This window comes from Capra hircus, chromosome 16 (genome assembly GCF_001704415.2).
Source record: "Capra hircus breed San Clemente chromosome 16, ASM170441v1, whole genome shotgun sequence".
Taxonomy (NCBI): Eukaryota; Metazoa; Chordata; class Mammalia; order Artiodactyla; family Bovidae; genus Capra; species Capra hircus.
The window spans coordinates 4,818,671-4,841,082 of NC_030823.1; the positions used below are offsets into that span (position 1 = coordinate 4,818,671).

Here is a 22,412-nt window from a genome sequence, read left to right on the forward strand (position 1 = left end):
GTTCTCCTCTAGGAGTTTTATAGTTTCTGGTCTTACATTTAGATCTTTAATCCATTTTGAGTTTATTTTTGTGTGGGGTGTTAGAAAGTGATCTAGTTTCATTCTTTTACAAGTGGTTGACCAGTTTTCCCAGCACCACTTGTTAAAGAGATTGTCTTTACTCCATTGTATATTCTTGCCTCCTTTGTCAAAGATAAGGTGTCCATATGTGTGTGGATTTATCTCTGGGCTTTCTATTTTGTTCCATTGATCTATATGTCTGTCTTTGTGCCAGTACCATACTGTCTTAATGACTGCGGCTTTGTAGTAGAGCCTGAAGTCAGGCAAGGTGATTCCTCCAGTTCCATTCTTCTTTCTCAAGATTGCTTTGGCTATTCGAGGTTTTTTGTATTTCCATACAAATCGTGAAATTATTTGTTCTAGTTCTAGAACCTTGTGTTTAATGTTCACTGATGCATAGTCTGTGTTTAAGACAGTATCTTGGTTAATATGCACACTGGTCATTCAAAAATTATCAAATAGTGAGGAAACCCAGTGTTTTGATATTTTATCATAATAATTCTCATTATCTATAATATTTTCTCCTCCTACCTGCTATCTGTCTTAAATTTCAGGTTTATTTTTATTATCCTATATATTTGTTCCTTATTCATTTCAAATGGACTTCTAAGCCAGTTCAGGTAAATCTCCTTAAACACAAATAAAGAATTAAATATATTTTTGTTCTCTAGAAACTCCTTTGCATACTTAGTTTTAGCATGGTTTATGTGATGTATATGTCAATATTTTGTCACTATCTTCTATTTTAGATCCTGTCGTTATTTATACTGATGTTTAGTCCTGATTTTAAAAAGATGTGAAGAGGATCCAACTTAAGAAAAATAATGTTATTTAATGGTTCATAGATAACATTCCCTTTTCTTATGTGGAAAACAGCATTTTGGAATTTCTGTCCTCTGACCTGGGATTTTGATAATTTCATTACTAATAAAAGCTGAAAAGTGAAAGTGTTAGTTGCTCAGTCAAGCGTGACTCTTTGTAACCCCATAGACTGTAGCACCCAGGCCCCTCTGTCCATGGAATTTTTCAGGCAAGAATACTGGAGTGGGCTGCCATTCCTTTCTCCAGGGGATCTCCCCAACCCAAGGATAGACCTTAGGTCTCCTGCATTGCAGGCAGATTCTTTACCATTTGAGCCACAAGGGAAGCCCTACTAATAAGAGTTAGTGTCCCCCCAAAGAGAGAAAATTCCTAAGTCTCTTTGAAGATAAGAATTTCCTAATATTTCTCATCCAGAAAGTGTGATTCTTACTTAATTCACCCCAAATGTCATGTTATAAAGTAACTTATACATTTTGCTTCTCCAAGATCTTGGTTGCATCTTAGTCCATGTCATCACTACTGAATAAATCTTGTAAATTCAGACAGGTTTTCAGCTTTTGGAATTATTTAGGGTTGTTCTTATTCACATTGGATATGTATAGGTTAAATCATTTGATTAGGGTGAATTGATACAAATAATGACAGGGTCATGAAGTTGGTATTCACTGAGGTCAAATCCTGACTTTCCCCATAGAGTCTTGCTGTTTTGCAAAAGTATGTGCTTGAAGACATTTGTAGGTGTTAATGGAGGAAAACAGGAATTGAGAAAAGAAACAGGAGACCTACGGTGTGACATGAGTCCCAACAGTAAAGGCTATTCTTAGGTCCTGTCGACTAGTTCAGTCACTCAGTTGTGTCTGACTCTTTTGTGACCCTATGGACTGCACCATGTCAGTCTTCACTGTCCATCATCAACTCCCAGGGCTTGCTCAAACTCATGCCCACTGAGTTGGTGATGCCATGCAACCATCTCATCCTCTGTTATCTGCTTCTCTTCCTGTCTTCAATCTTCCTTAGCACCAGGGTCTTTTCCAAAGAGTTGGTTCTTCCTGTCAGTTAGCCAAAGTATTGGAGCTTCAGCTTCAGCATCAGTCCTTCCAATGAATATTCAGGACTCATTTCCTTTAGGATGGACTGGTTGGATCTCCTTGCAGTCCAAGGGATTCTCAAGTGTTTTTTCCAACACCACAGTTCAAAAGCATCAATTCTTCGGTGCTCAGCTTTCTTTATAGTCCAGTTCTCACATCCTCACATAAATACTGGGAAAACCATAGCTTTGACTATACAGAACTTTGTCAGCAAAGTAATGTCTCTGCTTTTTAATATGCTGTCTAGGTTAGTCATAGCTTTTCTTATAAGGAGCAAGCGTCTTTTAATTTCATGGCTGCAGTTAACATCTGCAGTGATTTTGGAGACCAAGAAAATAAAGTCTCTCACTGTTTCCATTGTTTCTGCATCTATTTGCCATGAAATGATGGGACCAGATGCCATGATCTTCATTTTTTGAATGTTGAGCTTTAAGCCAGCTTTTTCACTCTCGTCTTTCACTTTCATCAAGAGGCTTTTTAGTTCCTCTTCACTTTCTGCCATAAGGGTGGTGTCATCTGCATTCCTGAAGTTATTGACATTTCTCCCAGCAATCTTGATTCCATCTTGTGCTTCATCCAGCCCAGCATTTTCATGATGAACTCTCAATATAAGTTAAATAGGCAGGGTAACATTATACAGCATTGACATACTCCTTTCCCAGTCTGGAACCAGTCTGTTGTTCCATGTCCTGTTCTAACTGCTGCTTCTTGACCTGCATACAGATTTCTCAGGAGACAGGTAAGGTGGTCTGGGATTCCAATTTCTTTAAGAATTTTCCAAAGTTTGTTGTGATCCACACAGTCAAAGGCTTTGGCATAGTCAATAAAGAAAAAGTAGATGTTTTATTGGAACTCTCTTGCTTTTTCTATGTTCCAATGGATGTTGGCAATTTGATCTCTTGTTCCCTTGCCTCATAAATCCAGCTTGAATATTTGGAAATTCTTCGTTCAGGTACTGTTGAAGCCTGGCTTGGAGAATTTTGAGCATTACATTGCTAGGGTGTGAGATGAATGCAACTGTGCAGTAGTTTGAGCCTACTTTGGCATTGCCTTTTTTGGGGATTGGAATGAAAACTGACCTTTCCCAGTCCTGTGGCCACTGCTGAGTTTTCCAAATTTGCTGGCATATTGAGTGCAGCACTTTCACAGCATCATCTTTTAGGACTTGAGACAGCTCATCTGAAATTCCATCACCTCCACTAGCTTTGTTCATAGTGATGCTTCCTAAGGCCCACTTAACTTCCGAATCCAGGATGTCTGTCTCTAGGTGAGTGATCACACCATTGTGGTTATCTGGGTCATTAAGATCTTTTTTTGTGTAGTTCTTCCTTGTATTCTTGCCACCTCTTCTTAATATCTTCTGCTTCTGTTAGGTCGATACCATTTCTGTCCTTTATTTTGCCCAATTTTGCATGAAATTTTCCCTCAGTATCTCTCATTTTCTTGAAGCAACATCTACTCTTCTCTTGTTTTCCTCTATTTCTTTGCATCAGTTGCTGAGGAAGGCTTTCGTATCTCTTCTTGGTATTCTTTGAAACTCTGCATTCAGATGAGTATATCTTTCCTTTTCTCCCTTGCTTTTCACTTTTTTTCTTTTCTCAGCTATTTGTAAGGCCCCCTCAGGCAATCATTTTGCCTTTTTGCATTTCTTTTCCTTGGAGATGGTCTCGATCACTGCCTCCTGTACAATGTCACAAACCTCTGTCCATAGTTCTTCAGGGATTCTATCACATCTAATCCTTTGAGTATATTTGTCACCTCTACTGTGTAATCATAAGGGATTTGATTTAAGTCATACCTGAATGGTCTAGCGGTTTTCCCTACTTTCTTCAATTTAAGTCTGATTTTTGCAATAAGGAGTTCATGATCTGAGCCACAATCAGCTCCCGGTCTTGTTTTCGCTGAGGGTATAGAACTTCTCCATTTGAGATGCAAAGAGTATAATCAATCAGATTTCAATATTGACCATCTGATGATGTCTGTGTGTAGTACCATCTCTTGTACTGTTGGAAGAGGGTGTTTGCTATGACCAGTGCATTCTCTTGGCAAAACTCTGTTAGCCTTTGTCCTTTCATTTTGTACTCCAAGGCTAAATTTGCCTGTTACTCCAGGTATCTCTCGACTTCCTACTTTTGCATTCCAGTCCCCTATTGTGAAAAGGACATCTTTTTTTGGTATTAGTTCTGGAAGGTCTTGTAGGTCATCATAGAACCGTTCCACTTCAGCTTCTTTGGCATTGTGGTTGGGGATTACTTGAATTACTGTGGTACTGAATGGTTTGCCTTGGAAATGAACAGAGACCATTCTGTCATTTTTGAGAATGCACCCAAGTACTGCATTTCAGACTGTTATGTTGACTATGAGGGTGACTCCATGTCTTCTAAGGGATTCTTGCCCACAGTAGTAAATATAATGGTTATCTGAATTAAATTCTCCCATTCCAGGCCATTTTATTTCACTGATTTTTAAAATGTTGATGTTCACTCTTGCCGCATCCTGTTTTATAACTTCCAATTTTTCTTAATTCATGGACCTAATATTCCAGGTTCCTGTGCAATATTGTTCTTTACAGCATCAGACTTTATTTTCATCACCAGTCACATCCCCAACTAGGTGGTCCTTTAGCTTTGACTCAGTCTCTTCATTCTTTTTGGAGTTATTTCTCCACTCTTCTCCAGTAGCATATCGGGCACCTACTGACCTTGGGATTTCAGCTTTCACTGTCTTACCTTTTTGCCTTTTCACACTCTTTATGGAATTCCCAAGGCAAGAATATGAAAGTGGTTTGCCATTCCCTTCTCCACTAGACAGCGTTCTGTAAGAACTCTCCCTATCCCCTACACAGTATGGCTCACAGTTTCCTTGAGTTAGACAAGGTTGTGGTCCATGTGAACAGCTTGGTTAGTTTTCTGTGGTTGTGGTTTTCATTCTCTCTGCCCTCTGAGGGATAAGGATAAGAGGCTTATGGAAGCTTCCTGATGGGGGAGACTGACTGTGGGGGAAACTGGGTCTTGTTCTGGGTCTTGTTCTGATGGGTGGGGCCATGCTCAGTAAATCTTTAATCCAATTGTCTGTGCATGGGCGGGGCTGTGTTCCCTCCATGTGGTTTGGCCTGTGCCTCCACTTCTGTCTATAACTCCACCAATAGAAGTGTTGGCTACAAAAAGGCTGGATCCAGCTATAACCTTGGGAGGTCTGTGTTTCCCTTTGTGTCAGTTAGTCCATGTTTGTTCTTTGACTTGCACCTGTAACTGTTTCAGATTTGTTTGAAAAAGGAGATTTATAGATTTGATATTCAAATATACCATCATTCTGGAGTTGAAACTTGAACTGCCTTTCATATCTAGAAAAATTCTTTTCAACATACATTCTTAAGCATCAGGGCATTACAGTTTTTTTCTCATCTCCTAGAATAAGACTTGTTTCTTTTTCATCATCATAATCACAATTACTTCAAGTCACAGGGACATATCTTGAAACAGCTATCTCCTTTTATCTGGTACCCATCAGAAAGTATTTACTAAATGCTTTTGGGGGCATATTACACCATTAGGTTAATGGAAAAAATAATGAAGAATAAACAACAATCCTATTTTCCCCTTGCTAGGACCTAAAGATTTAAAGACTAAAATAGGAATGTTAATTCATAAAAGTAATTTTGGAGGTTCTTTCATGAGATGAGCTCACAAGATCTGATATACTTGATATACTTGTTTCCTGTGATATCGCAGAAAAGTTATTATACCATTTTAGTTTTTATTTATGAGATTTTGTAAAGGTGGAACTTCAGGGTCTTTATGGAATTTTATTAAAAATTATTTTACCCAGTTCTTTTTCTGAAGTCTGTCATAAAAAGTCTTTGAACTCCTGAGCTTGTTTCTCTGTATATGCATTCATACTGTAAGATACATTTTCTTTGACCCCCCCAATATCTACATATTAGATTTAATTTTTAAAGATCAAATTTGTCATTGTAACTGGTGACCATACAGAAGTACAGTAGAGATTTTAGCCTCTCTTAGTTTTGATATTCCTGTGATCTTTGTCTCTAGGTCAGTGTAAATTCCTGCCAAGGTATCCTTTTGCTAAGCCTAAAATTCAGAGTGATCAGTCTGAGTTTGCTGTTGGCAAAACTTGGGAATATGAGTGCCTTCCTGGGTATTTCAAGAAGTCATTCATTGTCACCTGCCTAAAGACCTCCCAGTGGTCAAATGCTCAGCAATTCTGTAAACGTGAGTAATCTGTAATAGAAGAATCTTTGAGTCTATAGCATGTCTCTATGGGCTAACCTGTAATTTTTGAGATAAAAGATAAGAAAATTAGTCAGTAATCTCAAACGAATGAGTTCCTAGGTTCTCCATGTTTTCTTTTACTCTTAAGGGTATTAGTTATTGGGTATTGGAGTTAAATCATCACAGCTGTCCAACTCTGTTTATCCTATAATCTCCATGACTTTGTTGTATGGTCTCTGTACTGTGTTACAGTGATCTTAAAAATTAGTATATTAGTATATACTAAAGAAATAAAGAAAGTTGCCCAGTTGTGTCTGACTCTTTGCGACCCCATGGACTGTAGCCTACCAGGCTTTTCTGTCCATTGGATTTTCCAGGCAAGAATATTGGAGTGGGTTGCCATTTCCTTCTCCAGGAGATCTTCCTGACCCAGGGATTGAACCCGAGTCTCCCGCATTGTAGGAAGATGCTTTACCATCTGAGCCACCAGGGAAGTCAGTATATACTAATATATATATATGTTTATATATATATATAATGTATAAACTAATTCTAATATTAGTTTTACCTCAATCTTACCCAATTCAAGAAATATATTTGAGTAATCAAGAATATATTTGAGTAATCACTAGGTATAAAGCATTAAGTAATCAAGAATATATGTGAGTAATAACTAGGTATAAAGCATTAAGCTAGATGGTGGGGTTGGGGAGATATATATAAATTAATCTGCTAGTCTCTGTCTTTGGGGAACTCCTATACTATTTGTAGAGACTGGCTTTTAAGCAAACAGTGTGCTATGGTATATTTTTTTATATTTATAGAGATAAAATTATATGACATCACAGAGAAGTAAATAGGTGCTATCTAGGAGAACAGGGACATCTGGGTATTACTGACAGAAAAAACCGCATATGTCAACATATAAAGATATGGAAGAACATGATGTCTTTGAAAAATAGAAAGTAGAAAAAAATATTGTGGTTGGAACACAAGGTTTGTGGTGAGAAACAGTAAATGATGAGGACTGGAACTTAACTGTGGTGGGCCATACATTTTTTTGCAATGAACATTGGTAAGTGATTGTAAGTTTTTTAATGTGGGGAATGGCATGACTGCATTTGTGATTCTGAATAATAATGTGTATAGTGGCATAAAATATGTACTGGACCAGTGGCAACCAATATTAGAAAGGTAAATTTTATTACTCAGTGATTTAATGAGAGATTTTAGTAGTAGCAAAATAATTGGTTTGGAGAGAGATATCTGGAATCTAGTCATGAAAACTTGATGATCAATTGAATTAAGGACAGGTGGTAAATAATGAGCTACAGAAAGGAAATGATAACTTTTTTTTTTTTTAAGCCACAAGACTTGCTAGATGTTGCCATCCACTGAGAGTATAAAAGGGGGAAGTAGAGACTATAGATTACAGTACCTGGTGGCTCAGAGGGTAAAGCATCTGCCTACAATGCAGGAGACCTTGTTTGATCCCTGTGTCAGGAAGATCCCCTGGAGAAGGAAATGGCAACCCACTCCAGTACTCTTGCCTGGAAAATCCCATGGACAGAGAAGCCTGGTAGACTACAGTCCATGGGATCACAAAGAGCTGGGACTCTGATGCTGGGAGGAATTGGGGGCAGGAGGAGAAGTGGACGATAGAGGATGAGGTGGCTGGATGGCATCACGGACTTGATGGACATGAGTCTGAGTGAACTCTGGGAGTTGGTGATAGACAGGGAGGCCTGGTGTGCTGCGATTCATCGGGTCGCAAAGAGTCAGACACGACTGAGCGACTGAACTGAACTGAGAGACTATGAATTATGGTTGACCACAAATAGTATTTTCATCCATGCTTAGAAATATAGACTACATGTTTTAAACAAATAGTGTTATGGAGTTGAAAGTTTTCTAAGTGTCCAAAATTTCTTTGCATAAGCATGGGTAGGCTACTCAGCAAGTCCAATCACATTGGAATTTAATAAAAGCAGAAAAAAATTCCCAAAATCCCAATCCCAATTTTTTTTTTTCTGTTTTGTTCTCCCTTGTAGGTAAATCATGTACGGTTCCTAAAGAACTCCTCCATGGCTCTGTTCACACCCCTCAGGGTATCGTGTTTGGGGCAACAATTACATTTTCTTGTGACAAAGGGTGAGTTGGCAGGAGACATATACAGAGTACATGTGTATTAGAACAGTAGTTTAAATGGAAACCATTTGTCTTCCAAAAAAAAAAAAGGATACGCGTAATTGCCACCCACCCTTGAAAATAGATAAATAAAAAGAGAATCACCTCTTTGATATGCTCCAGGGAGAACTGTTTAGGATGACCCACTAGAGAGGATCCCTAGAAGAGAAAAAATTGGCACTACTCCTCTTCCAATTTTAAATCTTCAGTGTTAGTGACCAGGAGATCAAATTTCATTTGTCTTTAGATCGTTGAATCTTATGTATGTGCCCATAGTCTTTCACCATTACTTTCACTGTGATATTCTATTCTTTGCCGTGCTTTCAGTGGAAAAAGATCTAATCTTTTCTCAAATGTTCAGCTGGGAGATGATCACTCATCTCTTTATCTTTAGATATCGACTCATGGGTGACTCATCTGCTATGTGTACTATCTTAGACAATACGGTAACCTGGGATAAGGACCTACCCCTTTGTGAATGTGAGTAGAATTTTCCTTCTTGAGAGAACGTGAGCATCTACACATCAAAATAAGTACCCAGGAAGGTTACACTTGTTTTGAGCAGATCTGGACACAAATCTGTGATTTATTTTCTTCCATGCCCCTGATCCCACTACCCTTTCTTTTGCTTACTGTACCTTGATGGTAAGTTAGTTCACAGTGAATAACTGCTCAAGTCTAAAATATGCCACAAGACTCCACACTGCCAGCTTAAACCTATGCAGAATGTATCTCACTCTAAGTACCTTTTGTAAGAGTTTATCTGTACTCTGGGGGTGAGGACTGGTGACTAAGTCATATTTAGGGGGTTTTATTAAGCCAGTTCCATGTATCTTCCTACCTTGATACTTTCCATTTAGAACCATCTTTGAGATGAGCTTACAGAATTTCAGCAATATGGGTTAATTGTAGGTGAAGTGGAAATTTGTTTTGCAAGAGTTAAGACAAAATTGCCAGAAGATATAACATTTATTTTTTAATTTCTTTTCTTTTAATTTTAATTGGAGTCTAATCACTTTACAATATTGTGGTGGTTTTTGCCATCCATTGACATGAATCAGCCATAGGCATACATGTATTCTCCATCCTGAACCTCCTCCCACCTCCCTCCCCATCCTATCCCTCAGGGTCATCCCAGTGCACTAGCCCCAAGCACCCTGTCTCATGCATCGAACCTGGACTGGCAATGTGTTTCACATATAACAATATACGTTTCAATGCTATTCTCTCAAATCATCCCACCCTTGCCTTCTCCCACAGATTTCAAAAGACTGTTCTATACATCTGTGTCTCTTTTGCTGTCCCACATATAGGGTCATCGTTACCATCTTCCTAAATTCCATATATATGCATTAGTATGCTGTATTGGTGTTTTTCTTTCTGGCTTACTTCACTCCATATAATAGGCTCTAGTTTCATCCACCTCATTAGAACTAATTCAAATGCATTCTTTTTAATGGCTGAGTAATATTCCATTGTGTATATGTACCACAGCTTTCTTATCCATTCATCTGCCAATGGACATCTAGGTTGCTTCCGTGTCCTGGCTATTATAAACAGTGCTGAGATGAACATTGGGGTACACATGTGTCTTTCAATTCTGCTTTCCTCCATGTGTATGCCCAGCAGTGGGATTTCTGGGTCATATCCAGTTCTATTTCCAGTTTTTTAAGGAATCTCCACACTGTTCTCCATAGTGGCTGTACTAGTTTGCATTCCCACCAACAGTGTATGAGGGTTCCCTTTTCTCTGCACCCTCTGCAGCATTTATTGTTTGTAGACTGTTTGATAGCAGCCATTCTGACTAGTGTGAGATGGTACCTCATTGTGGTTTTGATTTGCATTTCTCTGATAATGAGTGATGTTGAGCATCTTTTCATGTGTTTGTTACAGAAGATATAACATTTTAATGCCTTCTCTCTTTTCCTACCTACCACACCACCAAAGCTATTCCTTGTGAGCCACCCCCAACCATCTCTAATGGAGACTTTCACGGCAGCAATAGAGAATACTTTTACTATGGAATGGTGGTTACTTATCAGTGCCATGTTGGACAGAATGGGAAAAAGCTGTTTGACCTCTTGGGTGAGAAGTCAATATATTGCACCAGCAAAGACAATCAAGTTGGCATCTGGAACAGCCCTCCCCCTCAATGTATTCCTGTAGTCAAATGCCCATTTCCAGAAGTTGAAAATGGAGTTGTGGAATCTGGATTTAGGCTTTCATTTTCCTTAAATGATTCTGTGATGTTTAAGTGTAAGCCTGGCTTTACCATGAAAGGCAGCAACACAGTATGGTGCCAACCAAACAGCAAATGGAATCCTCCACTGCCAAAGTGCTTCAAGGGTGAGTTGGGTTGCAACTTTGGGAATCTAGAAATAAAATGAGATTTTGGGAGAGACGTAGGATACCTATGAGAAGAGGATGATAAAGGCAGTGTATGTTGTTGGGTATCCCGGTTAAAGAATTTAAAAGTAGCTAGGCAAAGATTCATAAATTTCCTAAAATATATTTATTACAATACTGCATACGTATAGGTATACAACAGCTTTTCTACTATGCTTGGTAAAGGCTTGAGAAAGAACAGCAGCAATAACAACAAAAAAGAGATGGAGAAATTGAAAAACATAAACTAAGTGAAATGGGAGCACTGAATATGAAATAGAAAAGGTGCAACAAACTAGATAAAAGTAAGAGATCATCATATAGTCCAGTTGTTTTTAAACATATCTGCTCATTAGAAACACAATAAATAAATTTATATTAAAAAAAAAAAAAGAAACACACCTGGAGCTCTGGAGAGAAAAGTAGCAATACCTGGACATTTTTATTTTTCAAAAAAAAAAAAATTCCAAAATAATTCTGCTATGTATCTGGATTTTAAAAAGTAAATTCAAGTTTTTCTATTAAATAGTAGTTTTAATGATATAGAATTCTGTTATTTTCTGTTGACCAATCATGATACAGTGGTATTAAGTGAATAATAGTTGCATAGTCACAATAGTAAAAGATGTTTATCAGTTTTCACAATCAATAGCTAGACAAAAATTTAAAGATAATTATAATTTTATAATGGAAACATGATTAACCTAACAATATAAAATAATTACATATTATTTGGGGGCTTAAATAGGATGATGTGGTAAGTGGGAAAAAAAGAATTTAAAAGTAAACTTTGAAAGTAGTATCTAAATGTTGAAGAGATGAGAAATTTACTATATTCTTGGACAGAGCTAGATATACATTAATTTAGGGGTGTTGGAGAAGACTCCTGAGAGTCCCTGGACTGCAAAGAGATCCAACCAGTCCATTCTAAAGGAGATCAACCCTAGGTGTTCTTTGGAAGGAATGATGCTGAAGCTGAAAGTCCAGTACTTTGGCCACCTCATGCAAAGAGTTGACTCATTGGAAAGACTCTGATGCTGGGAGGGATTGGGGGCAGGAGGAGGAGGGGATAACGGAGGATGAGATGGCTGGATGGCATCACCAACTCGATGGATGTGAGTTTGAGTGCACTCCGGGAGTTGGTGATGGACAGGGAGGCCTGGCATGCTGCAATTCATGGGGTCGCAAAGAGTCGGACATGACTGTGTGACTGAGATGAACTGAATTGAACTGAGGGGAAATCAGAAGATGCTTAGAAAAGAAAAAAAGCAGATAGTACCAGAGCCAATGATCAAAGATTTTTATATGATTAAAATTGTATGTAGTTAGATTTTATTTAAATGAGGATAAAATAAACTCTTTAATCCCATTAGCCAGGCCAGTGGGGAATTGACTGATCAGAATTTGATTCAAATTACTATAAACTTTATACATTCTCCTATTGAAAAATGTAGCCTTTATGGAATAAGGTTAGAATTAAGATTGAGTCACTCCCCCCGTTTCCCCTCTTTCCCCTACTTTTATTGGGAAATGCCCAACTTAGTAGAAACCTGGCACCACTGGGAGTTCCTTCCCCAAGACTTGGACGCTTCATCAGTGGTGTGGGGACCAGGAAGAAAGGGGAGATTTTGGTGGTAAAAAAAAAAAAAAAAAGGCATTATAATAGTTTGATTCCCTTGGCTACAGTATTAGTGAGAGGACATCCATTTAAATAAAACAGGAAAATGATGAGGAGGGGTCATATTTCCTGGCATAGGTCGAGATACAGAGGAGATAGATGCAAAGTTCATCATGTCTAAAATATGTAGCATATAGCAGCCCCACTCTGTCTCACCCAAAAGAGTGTCTGCCTTACACTTAGGAGGGCTGACGTGACCACCTTCATCCAATTCCTGCCAACCCTAAATTGGCTTAGGCTGTAGAGAAGAAAGTTGTTATTTTAGAAATAACAGGCCTCTGGTCCTGTTCTCTTCTCAGGGTGTCTACCACCTCCACATACCCACCATGGTAATTATAACCAATTGGATGAGGAATTCTTTGCAGTTGGACAGGAAGTGTTCTACAGCTGTGAGCCTGGCTACACTCTCATTGGAACTAACCCTATACAGTGTACATCCTTGGGAACGTGGAGCCATCTAGCACCCAAATGTGAAGGTGCAGAAAGGTCTATTTCATCTCAAGGAAACTCAGTTGTTTCCTGACTCTTCATGTGCCAGCCTTGTTTCTTTTTTCCTAGTGAAATCATGTGATGACATTCCAGACCAACTTCTCAATGGTCGTGTGATAGCTCCTCCTAATCTCCAGCTTGGGGCAGAGGTTTCATTTGTTTGTAATAAAGGGTGAGTGCAAAGTGATCCATAGCTAGTCATTGCAAAGTGTGATCTTTAAAGACAGTTACATTTCTTTGCCTCTTATTTTCTCTCTCCTTTTCTTTACCTTTTATGATTAAGAATTCTGTTATTAAAAGAATCCCATTTATTTTCTCCAAATGTGTGCATGGTCAGCCGAAGTTGGGAATTGTCCTCTCCTCATTTGCAAAAGCAAAGATTAGGCTCAGAAGTTAAGGTTTCTTTTATGGAGACTGAATGGATGTTGAGGGTTCAGTAAGAGGGACTCTTTGAAGTGAGCTTAGGAAACAAAGTCTTTGATGTTTTCTTCACTAGGAACTAAGGTTTTTTCCTTCTAATGGTCAAGAAAATCTTAACATTTGGATGCTGAAGATTAAAGCAAGAACTCAAGAAAAGAACAGACCATGAGGACTGTTTGCTCTGTGTTTTTAGCTGGTCTGAAGTCTTCACATAACTTAGCTAATTCGCAATCTTGGACTTTTTCCTTAAGGAAAATTCTTAAGAAAATAGACCCCGTACCACATTCTTGAATGAAGTGTTTAGTTTCCATGTAACGGAGAATTGGTTTGTTCTGGTGATAATTTGCTGCCCCTTATTGTTTAAGGTACCGTTTAAATGGCCAGTCTTCTAGTCAGTGTGTCTCAGAAGGAATGAGAGTACTATGGAGTAATAAGTTTCCTGTCTGTGAACGTGAGTAGAAAGCAAACATAATCAAGTATGGATTGTGCCTCTTGATTTTTGGTGTGTTCTCATGCATTTATCAATTATAAAATCTATCAACATGTATGCTTTGAACATATATATGCCACTCTTCTGTATGTTTTAGAATGCAGGCCAAAACTAACTTTATTCAATTGACTACAAATGGTGTTGAGTATTCTATGTGTATAAGGATAAAGGCTCTCAAAAGTTACTGCAGCTGAAAATGAATAGCACTGATGCACTGACATGGTTATGCTACTTCCTCATGTGATGAGCAAATCTTGGAGCTAAATGGAAATCAACCAGAAGTTTCAGAGGTTGGCAGTTTTTCCTTTATTCTGAGACTCACTCAGGAAAAGTGTACATATATTAACACAGCTATAAACAATTAATATTCTTCACGCCTACTAGGACAAGTAAATAAAAGATATTATTTGAAACCATTTCCCTTGGCTTCTTCAAAGGAGACAAGCATTAAAAGAAGACAATTGACTTGCAGTGAGGATGCAGTATCTTTTGTAACAGTACAGAATGTGGTCTCTGTACTTATAGCCCCAGTTGTGTTTGAAATATGTGTTGCAAAATTAACATGTTCCAGGTATTGTACTTATCCTTTTTGGCTACTTTCTTACTAGATTAGGAAACTGAGGCTTAAAAAGGGTGAGACTTGCCTAAGGTCACGCAGCTATTGAATGACTGCGGGGATTTGAAACCAGGCCTATTGAGCCCAAATTGTACACATGTAATTAGTGTGTCATTAACATTATTTTCACGTACTATTTACCTTTTGTTTCTTTATTAAAGTTGATTAGACACAGAACTATTCAATAAATTCTGTTTCATTGTTATTGTTTGTTCCTAATTGTTTTTTTTTTTTTTTTTTTTTTCTGAAGATAAAGAGAAAGGTAAGAATTTAGCAGCTTAGGGACAGCTCTTACCGAGTTGTTAGAATGAGTATGAATAAGAAATAAATTATACAAATTTCTAATCTATTTCTGAAACAGTGACATGACCTATATTTGGATCTTTTATCTAAATTTGAATCTTATTTTCATGATCAGTGTGACCACATATTTTCTTTCCTACTTTGCAGGGATTTTTTGTGACCCCCCTCCTTCTATCAAAAATGGACGCAGTAGTTATCATTCTGGTCCTGTAGCTCTTAATGCTGTGGTGACCTACACATGTATCAGTACCTTCCGCCTCATTGGAGAAAGACGTCTTTTTTGTATAAGTAAAGACAATGTGAATGGAATCTGGGATAAAGCTCCTCCTATCTGTGAATATTACAATAGAAATTCTGTCTGCTCTGAACCCATAATACCAGGGGGATACCGAACTAAAACCTCTAGACCACCATTCAGACATGGTGATGCTGTGACATTTTCCTGTAATGCCAATTTCACCATGAAAGGAAACAAAACTGTTTGGTGCCAAGCAAATAGAAAGTGGGGTCCGACACCATTACCAATCTGTGAGAGTGGTGAGTAGAATGAAAATAAAATTGAACCAAGAGCTTGGAACTTTGCATTTCTGTGCAGGTTAAGTTTGGGGTCATTCTGAAGGAAGAACAGTGTGAATGTGTAAATGGTAAGGGTGGAGGGAGGAAGCAAAGGAATGGGTGAAAATGACAATTTCCTTTTTTTTTTTTTTTCTTCTTAGTTGTAGAGGGATATAAATTTTCATTCATCAATAGAGCAAATAATTTTAAAATATAATGGGAAAGTCTAACTGAACACAGCTAATAATTGAATGGAATGTCTCACAACGATGGAGGCCAGAGTTAGTCTGGACTGTGGGAAGTGGATAGTTTAAACTGTCTATCTAGGGTATTGTCAAATGAAAAGAAAGGTGGGCTCTTAGAGCAAAAACACACCAAATGGATTTAAAATTTATCTATAAGAGCTGTTAATGTAGTATGGCAGAAATGATTTGCCATTCCCTTTGACCTCTATAAATACTTTCTGAGTGATCCACACTATCTTCCAAACTCATCTCCTAAGCCATAACATTTGAAGTCAAGTTACTTTGAAAATGGACATGAGTTTGAGCAAACTCCAGGAGATAGTGAAGGACAGGGAAGTCTGGTATGCTGCAGTCCATTGGGTTGCAAACAGCTGGACATGACTTAGCGACTGAACAACAACTTTGAGAATAGAAACTACGGTAAGCTCTTCCTTTTCTTCTTATTTTGTTTGACTTATGTTACTTGAACTCTAAATCTGAATTTCAGTTATATAATTATGGGATCTGGCAATATTTGACAAAAATTGTACTATCAAAATAATCAAAATATGATTCTCTCTATAAAATCTTGGAGGCATTCTGAAGATAGTCACAAATGAGGTGACCATGGAAAACAATTGTGTGTATTTGATAGTCCCTCAATCATGTCTGACTCTTTGAGACCCAAAGATTGGAGTCTGCCAGGCTCTTCTGTTCATGGAATTCTCCAGGCAAGAATACTAGAATGAGTTGCCATTCCATTCTCCATGGGATCTTCCTGACCTAGGGATGGAACCCAAGTTTCCTGCATTGCAGGCAGATTCTTTACCATCTGAGCCATTAGGGAAGCCTGAAAAACAATTAAGTCTTTATAAAGACTTAGATAGGCCTCTATGTATTGACATGGAACTATATAGATTATTAAACAAATAAAGCAAGGCATTGAATAATATGTATTGAGCATCACAGACAGCAAAAATGTATGTATATGTATCGCATATAGGATAAAAACAAACTATATTATTGATATCTGGCAGGATAATCTTATAAATAACAGCATACTACTTTTGGAGCATAGAATAGGCTTAAGGGTAGAATGGGAGTATGAGTGAAAAATGGACTTTAATTTTTGGTAATTGAAGGTTTTCACATGGCAAATATAATTCATAAAGTTTATAACTAAAAGATAATGTACTATTTGTAATATAAAATGGATATAATTAGACCACACCTGTTTAATCTTTAAAAGACTGAGTTGAATATTAATAATGACTGTTTGCCATAGATCATGTATTATTTATTTGGATGTATGTACTAAATCAAAATACAGACTGTGAAGGAACTGTTATCTGATGACCTTTTTCCTAATGTGTGTGTAAAGATATCCCCCTGGAATGTCCATCACTTCCCACAATTGCCAATGGGCATCACACAGGGGAGAGTGTTGCCTCCTTTGCTCCAGGATTGACTGTGACCTACAGTTGTGAACCTGGTTATTTACTTCTTGGAGAAAACACCATTCACTGTTTGTCTTCGGGAGACTGGAGTGCTGTTGCTCCCACATGTAAAGGTACTCTAAATTGAGAATCATCTGTGTTAAGAATTTTGGCTAGCTCTGTGAAATATACTGTTGGTAGCTTGATAGGGATTGCATTGAATCTATAAGTTGCTTTGGGTAGTATACTCATTTTCACTATATTGATTCTTCTGATCCATGAACATGGTATATTTCTCCATCTATTAGTGTCCTCTTTGATTTCCTTCACCAGTGTTTTATAGTTTTCTATATAGAGGTCTTTAGTTTCTTTAGGTAGATATATTTCTAAGCCAGAAAGAAAAACACCAATACATTATACTAACGCATATATATGGAATTTAGAAAGATGGTAACGATAACCCTGTATGCAAGACAGCAAAAGAGACACAGACGTATGGAACAATCTTTTGGACTCTGTGGGAGAGGGAGAAGGTGGGATGATTTGAGAGAATGACATTGAAAAATGTATAATATCATATATGAAACGAATCGCCAGTCCAGGTTCGGTGCATGATACTGGATGGTTGGGGCTGGTGCACTGAGATGACCCAGAGGGATGGTATGGGGAGGGAGGAGGGAGGGGGGTTCAGGATGGGGAACATGTGTATACCTGTGGCAGATTCATGTTGATATATGGCAAAACCAATACAATATTGTAAAGTAATTAACCTCCAATTAAAATAAATAAATTTATATTAAAAAATTGGGCTATTAGGTTACTTGCCATATTTTGCTCATCTTTGGCTTGCTTTCTTAGAGGCACAGTGTGAACCTCCACGATCATTTCTCAATGGGCAGATAAAGAGGCCCACAAGTTTTGGGGTTGGTGCAACTGTGAACTTTTCCTGTAATGAAGGGTGAGTGTCCAGAGGCTCAATGGGATTTCATTCATTTGACTTATGTGTGCATGGTGTGAACTGTGAAACTATGAGGGTTGATGGACAGCTTGAGGTTGTGAGATAATGCTGATAAAAAGAAGTTAGTGCCCACAAATTAAGTGAATTTATCTTGGATTTTTAATAGAGGCTTTCATTTGCCTAATCATTCTGAATGACCTCCCTTTGTCTCCAGGTATCGGTTACAAGGACCACTTTCTAGTCAGTGTGTAATTGTTGAACAGCGTACTTTTTGGACCAAGATGCCAGCATGTGAAGGTAAGTTAGGCAACTGTAGTTTGTAACTTGCTCCTTGGCCAGAGGTTCAGCAAGACACTTCATTCTCAGCTTAACTGAAAGTTTTTTGTCCAGTTGTTACTATACAGGATCTTACAGAATCTTTTTATACTGTTCACGGGGTTCTCAAGGTAGGAGTACTGAAGTAGTTTGCCATTTCCTTCTCCAGTGGATCACATTTTTTCAGAATTCTCCATCATGACCATCCTTCTTGGGTGGCCCTGAACAGCATGGCTCAAAGTTTCACTGACTTGCACAGGCTGTGAAGAGATCTTTAGATTTTAAGGGATATATTCTTCACTGAAGCATCCTTGTATTATCTCTTTATCCTTTGCTTACTCAGGTAAAATAAGGTTCTTGAGCATTTTTTTCTCTGAAAGCTATGTACAGTTGCCATCCAGGCCATGCACATAAGATTATATACTTGGTAAAATAAATAAAAGGATCAGCAAAGTAGATATATTCAGGAACAAAATTTTAGATCATACTTTCTGAATTATTTTGCTATAGCTGCTTTGGCAGATTCATTACAGATTCAAACACTATTGTCCCTGAACCCAGGATGTGAGAGTGGCATCTAGAAACACCAGAGACATTCTTTGTTGATAGTACAGCTGTAATCTTATCAACTCTTTCTCTAATTTTCTAGAAATTCTTTGTCCATCACCTCCTCCTATACTCAACGGAAGACATACAGGCACCTCTTCAGTGATCTTTCGATATGGAAGGACAGTCAGTTACACTTGTGACCCGGGCCCAGAGAAAGGAGTGAACTTCATCCTCGTTGGGGAGAGAACTATCCGTTGTACCACTGATAGTCAGAAGACTGGGACCTGGAGTGGACCTGCCCCACGCTGTGAACTTTCTGTTTCTGAGGTTCGGTGTCCACCTCCTCAGATCCCAAGAGGCCAAATATCATCTGGGCAGAGAGATCAATATTCCTATAATGACACTGTGGTATTTGCTTGCATATTTGGCTTTACCATGAAGGGTAGCAGGGCAGTCCGATGTAATGCCCAAGGCACATGGGAACCCTCAGTACCAGTCTGTGAAAAGGGTGGGTATTCCAATGTTCAGAATAAATGCTACTGATTCCTTCTTTAGAAACATTAGAGAAGGTGTTATGGACTTCAGCAGGACCTTTTCCAGCTTCCAGTCCCCTCAATTATACCAAGAATCAGTTCAGTTCAATCACTCAGTCATGTCTGACTCTTTGTGACCCCCACGGACTGCATCACACCAGGCCTCCCTGTCCATCACCAACTCGAAGAGCTTGCTCGAACTTATGTCCATCGAGTCAGTGATGACATCCATCCATCTCATCCTCTGTCAACCCCTTCTCCTCCTGTCTTCAATCTTTCCCAGCATCAGGGTCTTTTCCAATGAGTTAGTTGTTCACATCAGGTGGCCAAAGTATTGGAGCTTCAGTATCAGTCCTTCCAATGAACATTCAGGGCTGATTTCCTTTAGGATTGACTGGTTGGATCTCCTTGCAGTCCAAGGGATTCTCAAGAATCTTCTCCAACACCACAGTCCAAAAGCATCAATTCTTTGGCGCTCCGCTTTCTTTATGGTCTGGCTCTCACATCCATACGTGACTACTGGAAAAACCATAGCTTTGACTATACAGACCCTTGTCGGCAAAGTAATGTCTCTGCTTTTTAATATGTTGTCTAGGTTGGTCATAGGTTTTATTTCAAGAAGCAAGTGTCTTTTAATTACATGGCTGCAGTCACCATCGGCAGCAATTTTGGAGTCCAAGAAAATAAAGTCTGTCACTGTTTCCATTGTTTCCCCATCCCTGGATTGAGATCTTCCCACCTTGCAGGCAGATTCTTTACCATCTGAACCACCAGGGAAGCCCAAGAATACAGGAGTGGGTAGCCCATCCCTTCTTCAGGGGATCTTCCCAACCCAGAGATCGAACCATGTTCTCCTGTATTTGCAGGTGGATTCTTTACCAGCTGAGCTATCAAGGAAGCCCACCCATATCAAATATAGTGAATATAAGTTATACAGAAGCCGTTTAAAACACTGTCTGCCATTCATTTTGTGGAAGTATCCTTGGCGGAAAAACATTAGTGATCACTAAATTGTCCATTTCTTTAAAGAAAAAAAAAAAAAAAAGAAAGAAAGAAAGAAAAAAAAAAACATGGGGGAAAATGTTTGCTTGTCTTAACAGTGATTTCTTAAAAGAGACTTCAGCAAAATCCCACCCTACAGATAGATCAGAATCTCCCGTTAGAAGCATACAAGAGGATTCCTTAAGACAGGAAGAGATAGCAAATGAGTTGGAGCACTCAGTTGGAATGGAAAACAATCTACAGCAGTCTAAAAGCAGAAAGAAAGAAAAAAAAGATAACCGCTGATCTAAAGTTATCCAAAACCGGCTGCAAGATTGCAGCTGTACTGTACACTGCCACCAGAATGGAATTGTAGCATTGATATCAATATATTTGGCTCAGTTTTTTCTGTTGTTTACATAAGAAAAATTCTCTGCCTTCCTTTTAGATTGTCAAGCCCCTCCTAAAATCCTCAATGGGCAAAAGGAAGATAGACACAGGGTTCGCTTTGACCCTGGGACATCCATAAGATACAGCTGTGACCCTGGCTATGTGCTGGTGGGAGAAGAATCCATACGTTGTACCCCTGATGGAGTGTGGATACCCACTGCTCCCATATGCAAAGGTGCTAGGCTCTGAATTTTGATTTTTTTTTTTTTTTTTTGGTTTTGAGATGGCCTTCAGTTGATTTCTCATTCTCCTGTTTTTCCTTAGCGGCAGAATGTGAACCTGTTGGAAAGCAAGTCTTTAAAAAACCCAAGAATCAATTTATTAGACCAGATGTTAACTCTTCTTGTGATGAAGGGTAAGTGAGGACTATCTCAGACTACACTAGGTACACTGCAAGCCCTGTGTTAAGAGTTTATCTCAAAGACCTTCTTCATGGGTTTGTGGACATGCTGATCACTCTGTTTTTCCATTAATGGAAATTATGCTGTTCAGTGGATGGGTTGTGTTCATGGTGGCTACATTTTTGTTCCTATAGTGGCCTGTCCTGAGAGTAATATGTGCTATTGAGCCAATAGCTCTTGCTTAGGCTAATAGCCCACAGATGACAAAATGTCTTGACTCTTTGTCCCTAGGTACCGACTGGGTGAAAGTGTTTATCAGCAGTGTCGAGGCACATTTCCTTGGTTTATGGAAATTCGTCTTTGTAAAGGTGAGTAGAAAAATGACAGAGGATCTAGAATAATGTGAGATCAATGAATATGAATAACAGAGGATCTAGCTTCCTGTGAGGTCTGTTTTAGGCATGTTATGGGATTACAAATATTAGATTCCATTCTTTTCTCTGTCAATAGTTATAGTTGCACAGTTTTGCTTTCTGTGGCCTCCTCTTTTTACTCAAAGGATAGCAATCACTTAATGTGAATGCATTTAGTTACTGATTCTCTTATGTGATTTAGGAGAATAAGAGTAATGAGGTCAATAAGTGTATGAACCATCATCCTTAATTCTGGGTATACTAGCTTAGTGGAGAGAAAGAGGACCGAAATGGGATCTGAACTCAGATTCTATCTCTACTTATTGACCTGGGGCAATTTATGTAACTTCTCTGAACTCGTGCCTCTTATCTGTAATGTTGCCATAAGATTGCAAACCTCAAAGCTGTTATAATTAAATGCTACTATCCCTACATTAAGGATGAGAACATTGCCTATCAAAAAGTAGACGTTCAATAAACAATAAAAATTCTTGGCTAACCTACCATACCATTGCAACACAAAGATATACCATCTCAAAAAACCTTAATTCTATTCTGCTGTGCTGTTTATTGACCTATTCAGTTCAGTTCAGTACTAAGTCATATCTGACTCTTTGCGACTCCATGGACTACAGCACACCAAGCTTCCCTGTCCATCTCCAACTCCCGGAGTTTGCTCAAACACATGTCCATCACACAGGTGATACCAACCAACCATCTCATCCTCTGGTGCCCCCTTCTCCTTCTGACTTCAGTCCTTCCAGCATCAGGGTCTTTTCCAATGAGTCAGTTGTTTGCATCAGGTGCCCAAAGTATGAATATTCAAGACTGATTTCCTTTAGGATGGACTGATTTGATCTCTTTGCAGGATCAAAGGACTCAAAAGA

At 38.5% G+C, this 22,412-nt stretch overlaps 1 protein-coding gene across 5 annotated transcripts in view; it reads left to right on the plus strand.

The window, feature by feature from the left end:
* The window catches only part of CR2 (complement C3d receptor 2), a 49,407-nt gene that overhangs the window by 6,985 nt on the left and 20,010 nt on the right, over nucleotides 1-22,412 (plus strand). For 3 of the 5 annotated variants that reach the window (XM_013970057.2, XM_013970056.2, XM_005690449.3), the window contains exons 2-16: nucleotides 6,023-6,202; nucleotides 8,254-8,353; nucleotides 8,784-8,869; nucleotides 10,337-10,735; nucleotides 12,752-12,928; nucleotides 13,011-13,113; nucleotides 13,727-13,812; nucleotides 14,918-15,307; nucleotides 16,931-17,119; nucleotides 17,844-17,943; nucleotides 18,158-18,240; nucleotides 18,908-19,315; nucleotides 20,770-20,946; nucleotides 21,036-21,126; nucleotides 21,404-21,480. In XM_013970057.2, coding sequence (XP_013825511.2) covers nucleotides 6,023-6,202; nucleotides 8,254-8,353; nucleotides 8,784-8,869; nucleotides 10,337-10,735; nucleotides 12,752-12,928; nucleotides 13,011-13,113; nucleotides 13,727-13,812; nucleotides 14,918-15,307; nucleotides 16,931-17,119; nucleotides 17,844-17,943; nucleotides 18,158-18,240; nucleotides 18,908-19,315; nucleotides 20,770-20,946; nucleotides 21,036-21,126; nucleotides 21,404-21,480 — 2,646 coding nt within the window. The remainder of the gene's footprint in view (nucleotides 1-6,022; nucleotides 6,203-8,253; nucleotides 8,354-8,783; nucleotides 8,870-10,336; nucleotides 10,736-12,751; nucleotides 12,929-13,010; nucleotides 13,114-13,726; nucleotides 13,813-14,917; nucleotides 15,308-16,930; nucleotides 17,120-17,843; nucleotides 17,944-18,157; nucleotides 18,241-18,907; nucleotides 19,316-20,769; nucleotides 20,947-21,035; nucleotides 21,127-21,403; nucleotides 21,481-22,412) is intronic. The other 2 variants (XM_018060118.1, XM_018060119.1) reach the window with 1 other exon arrangement.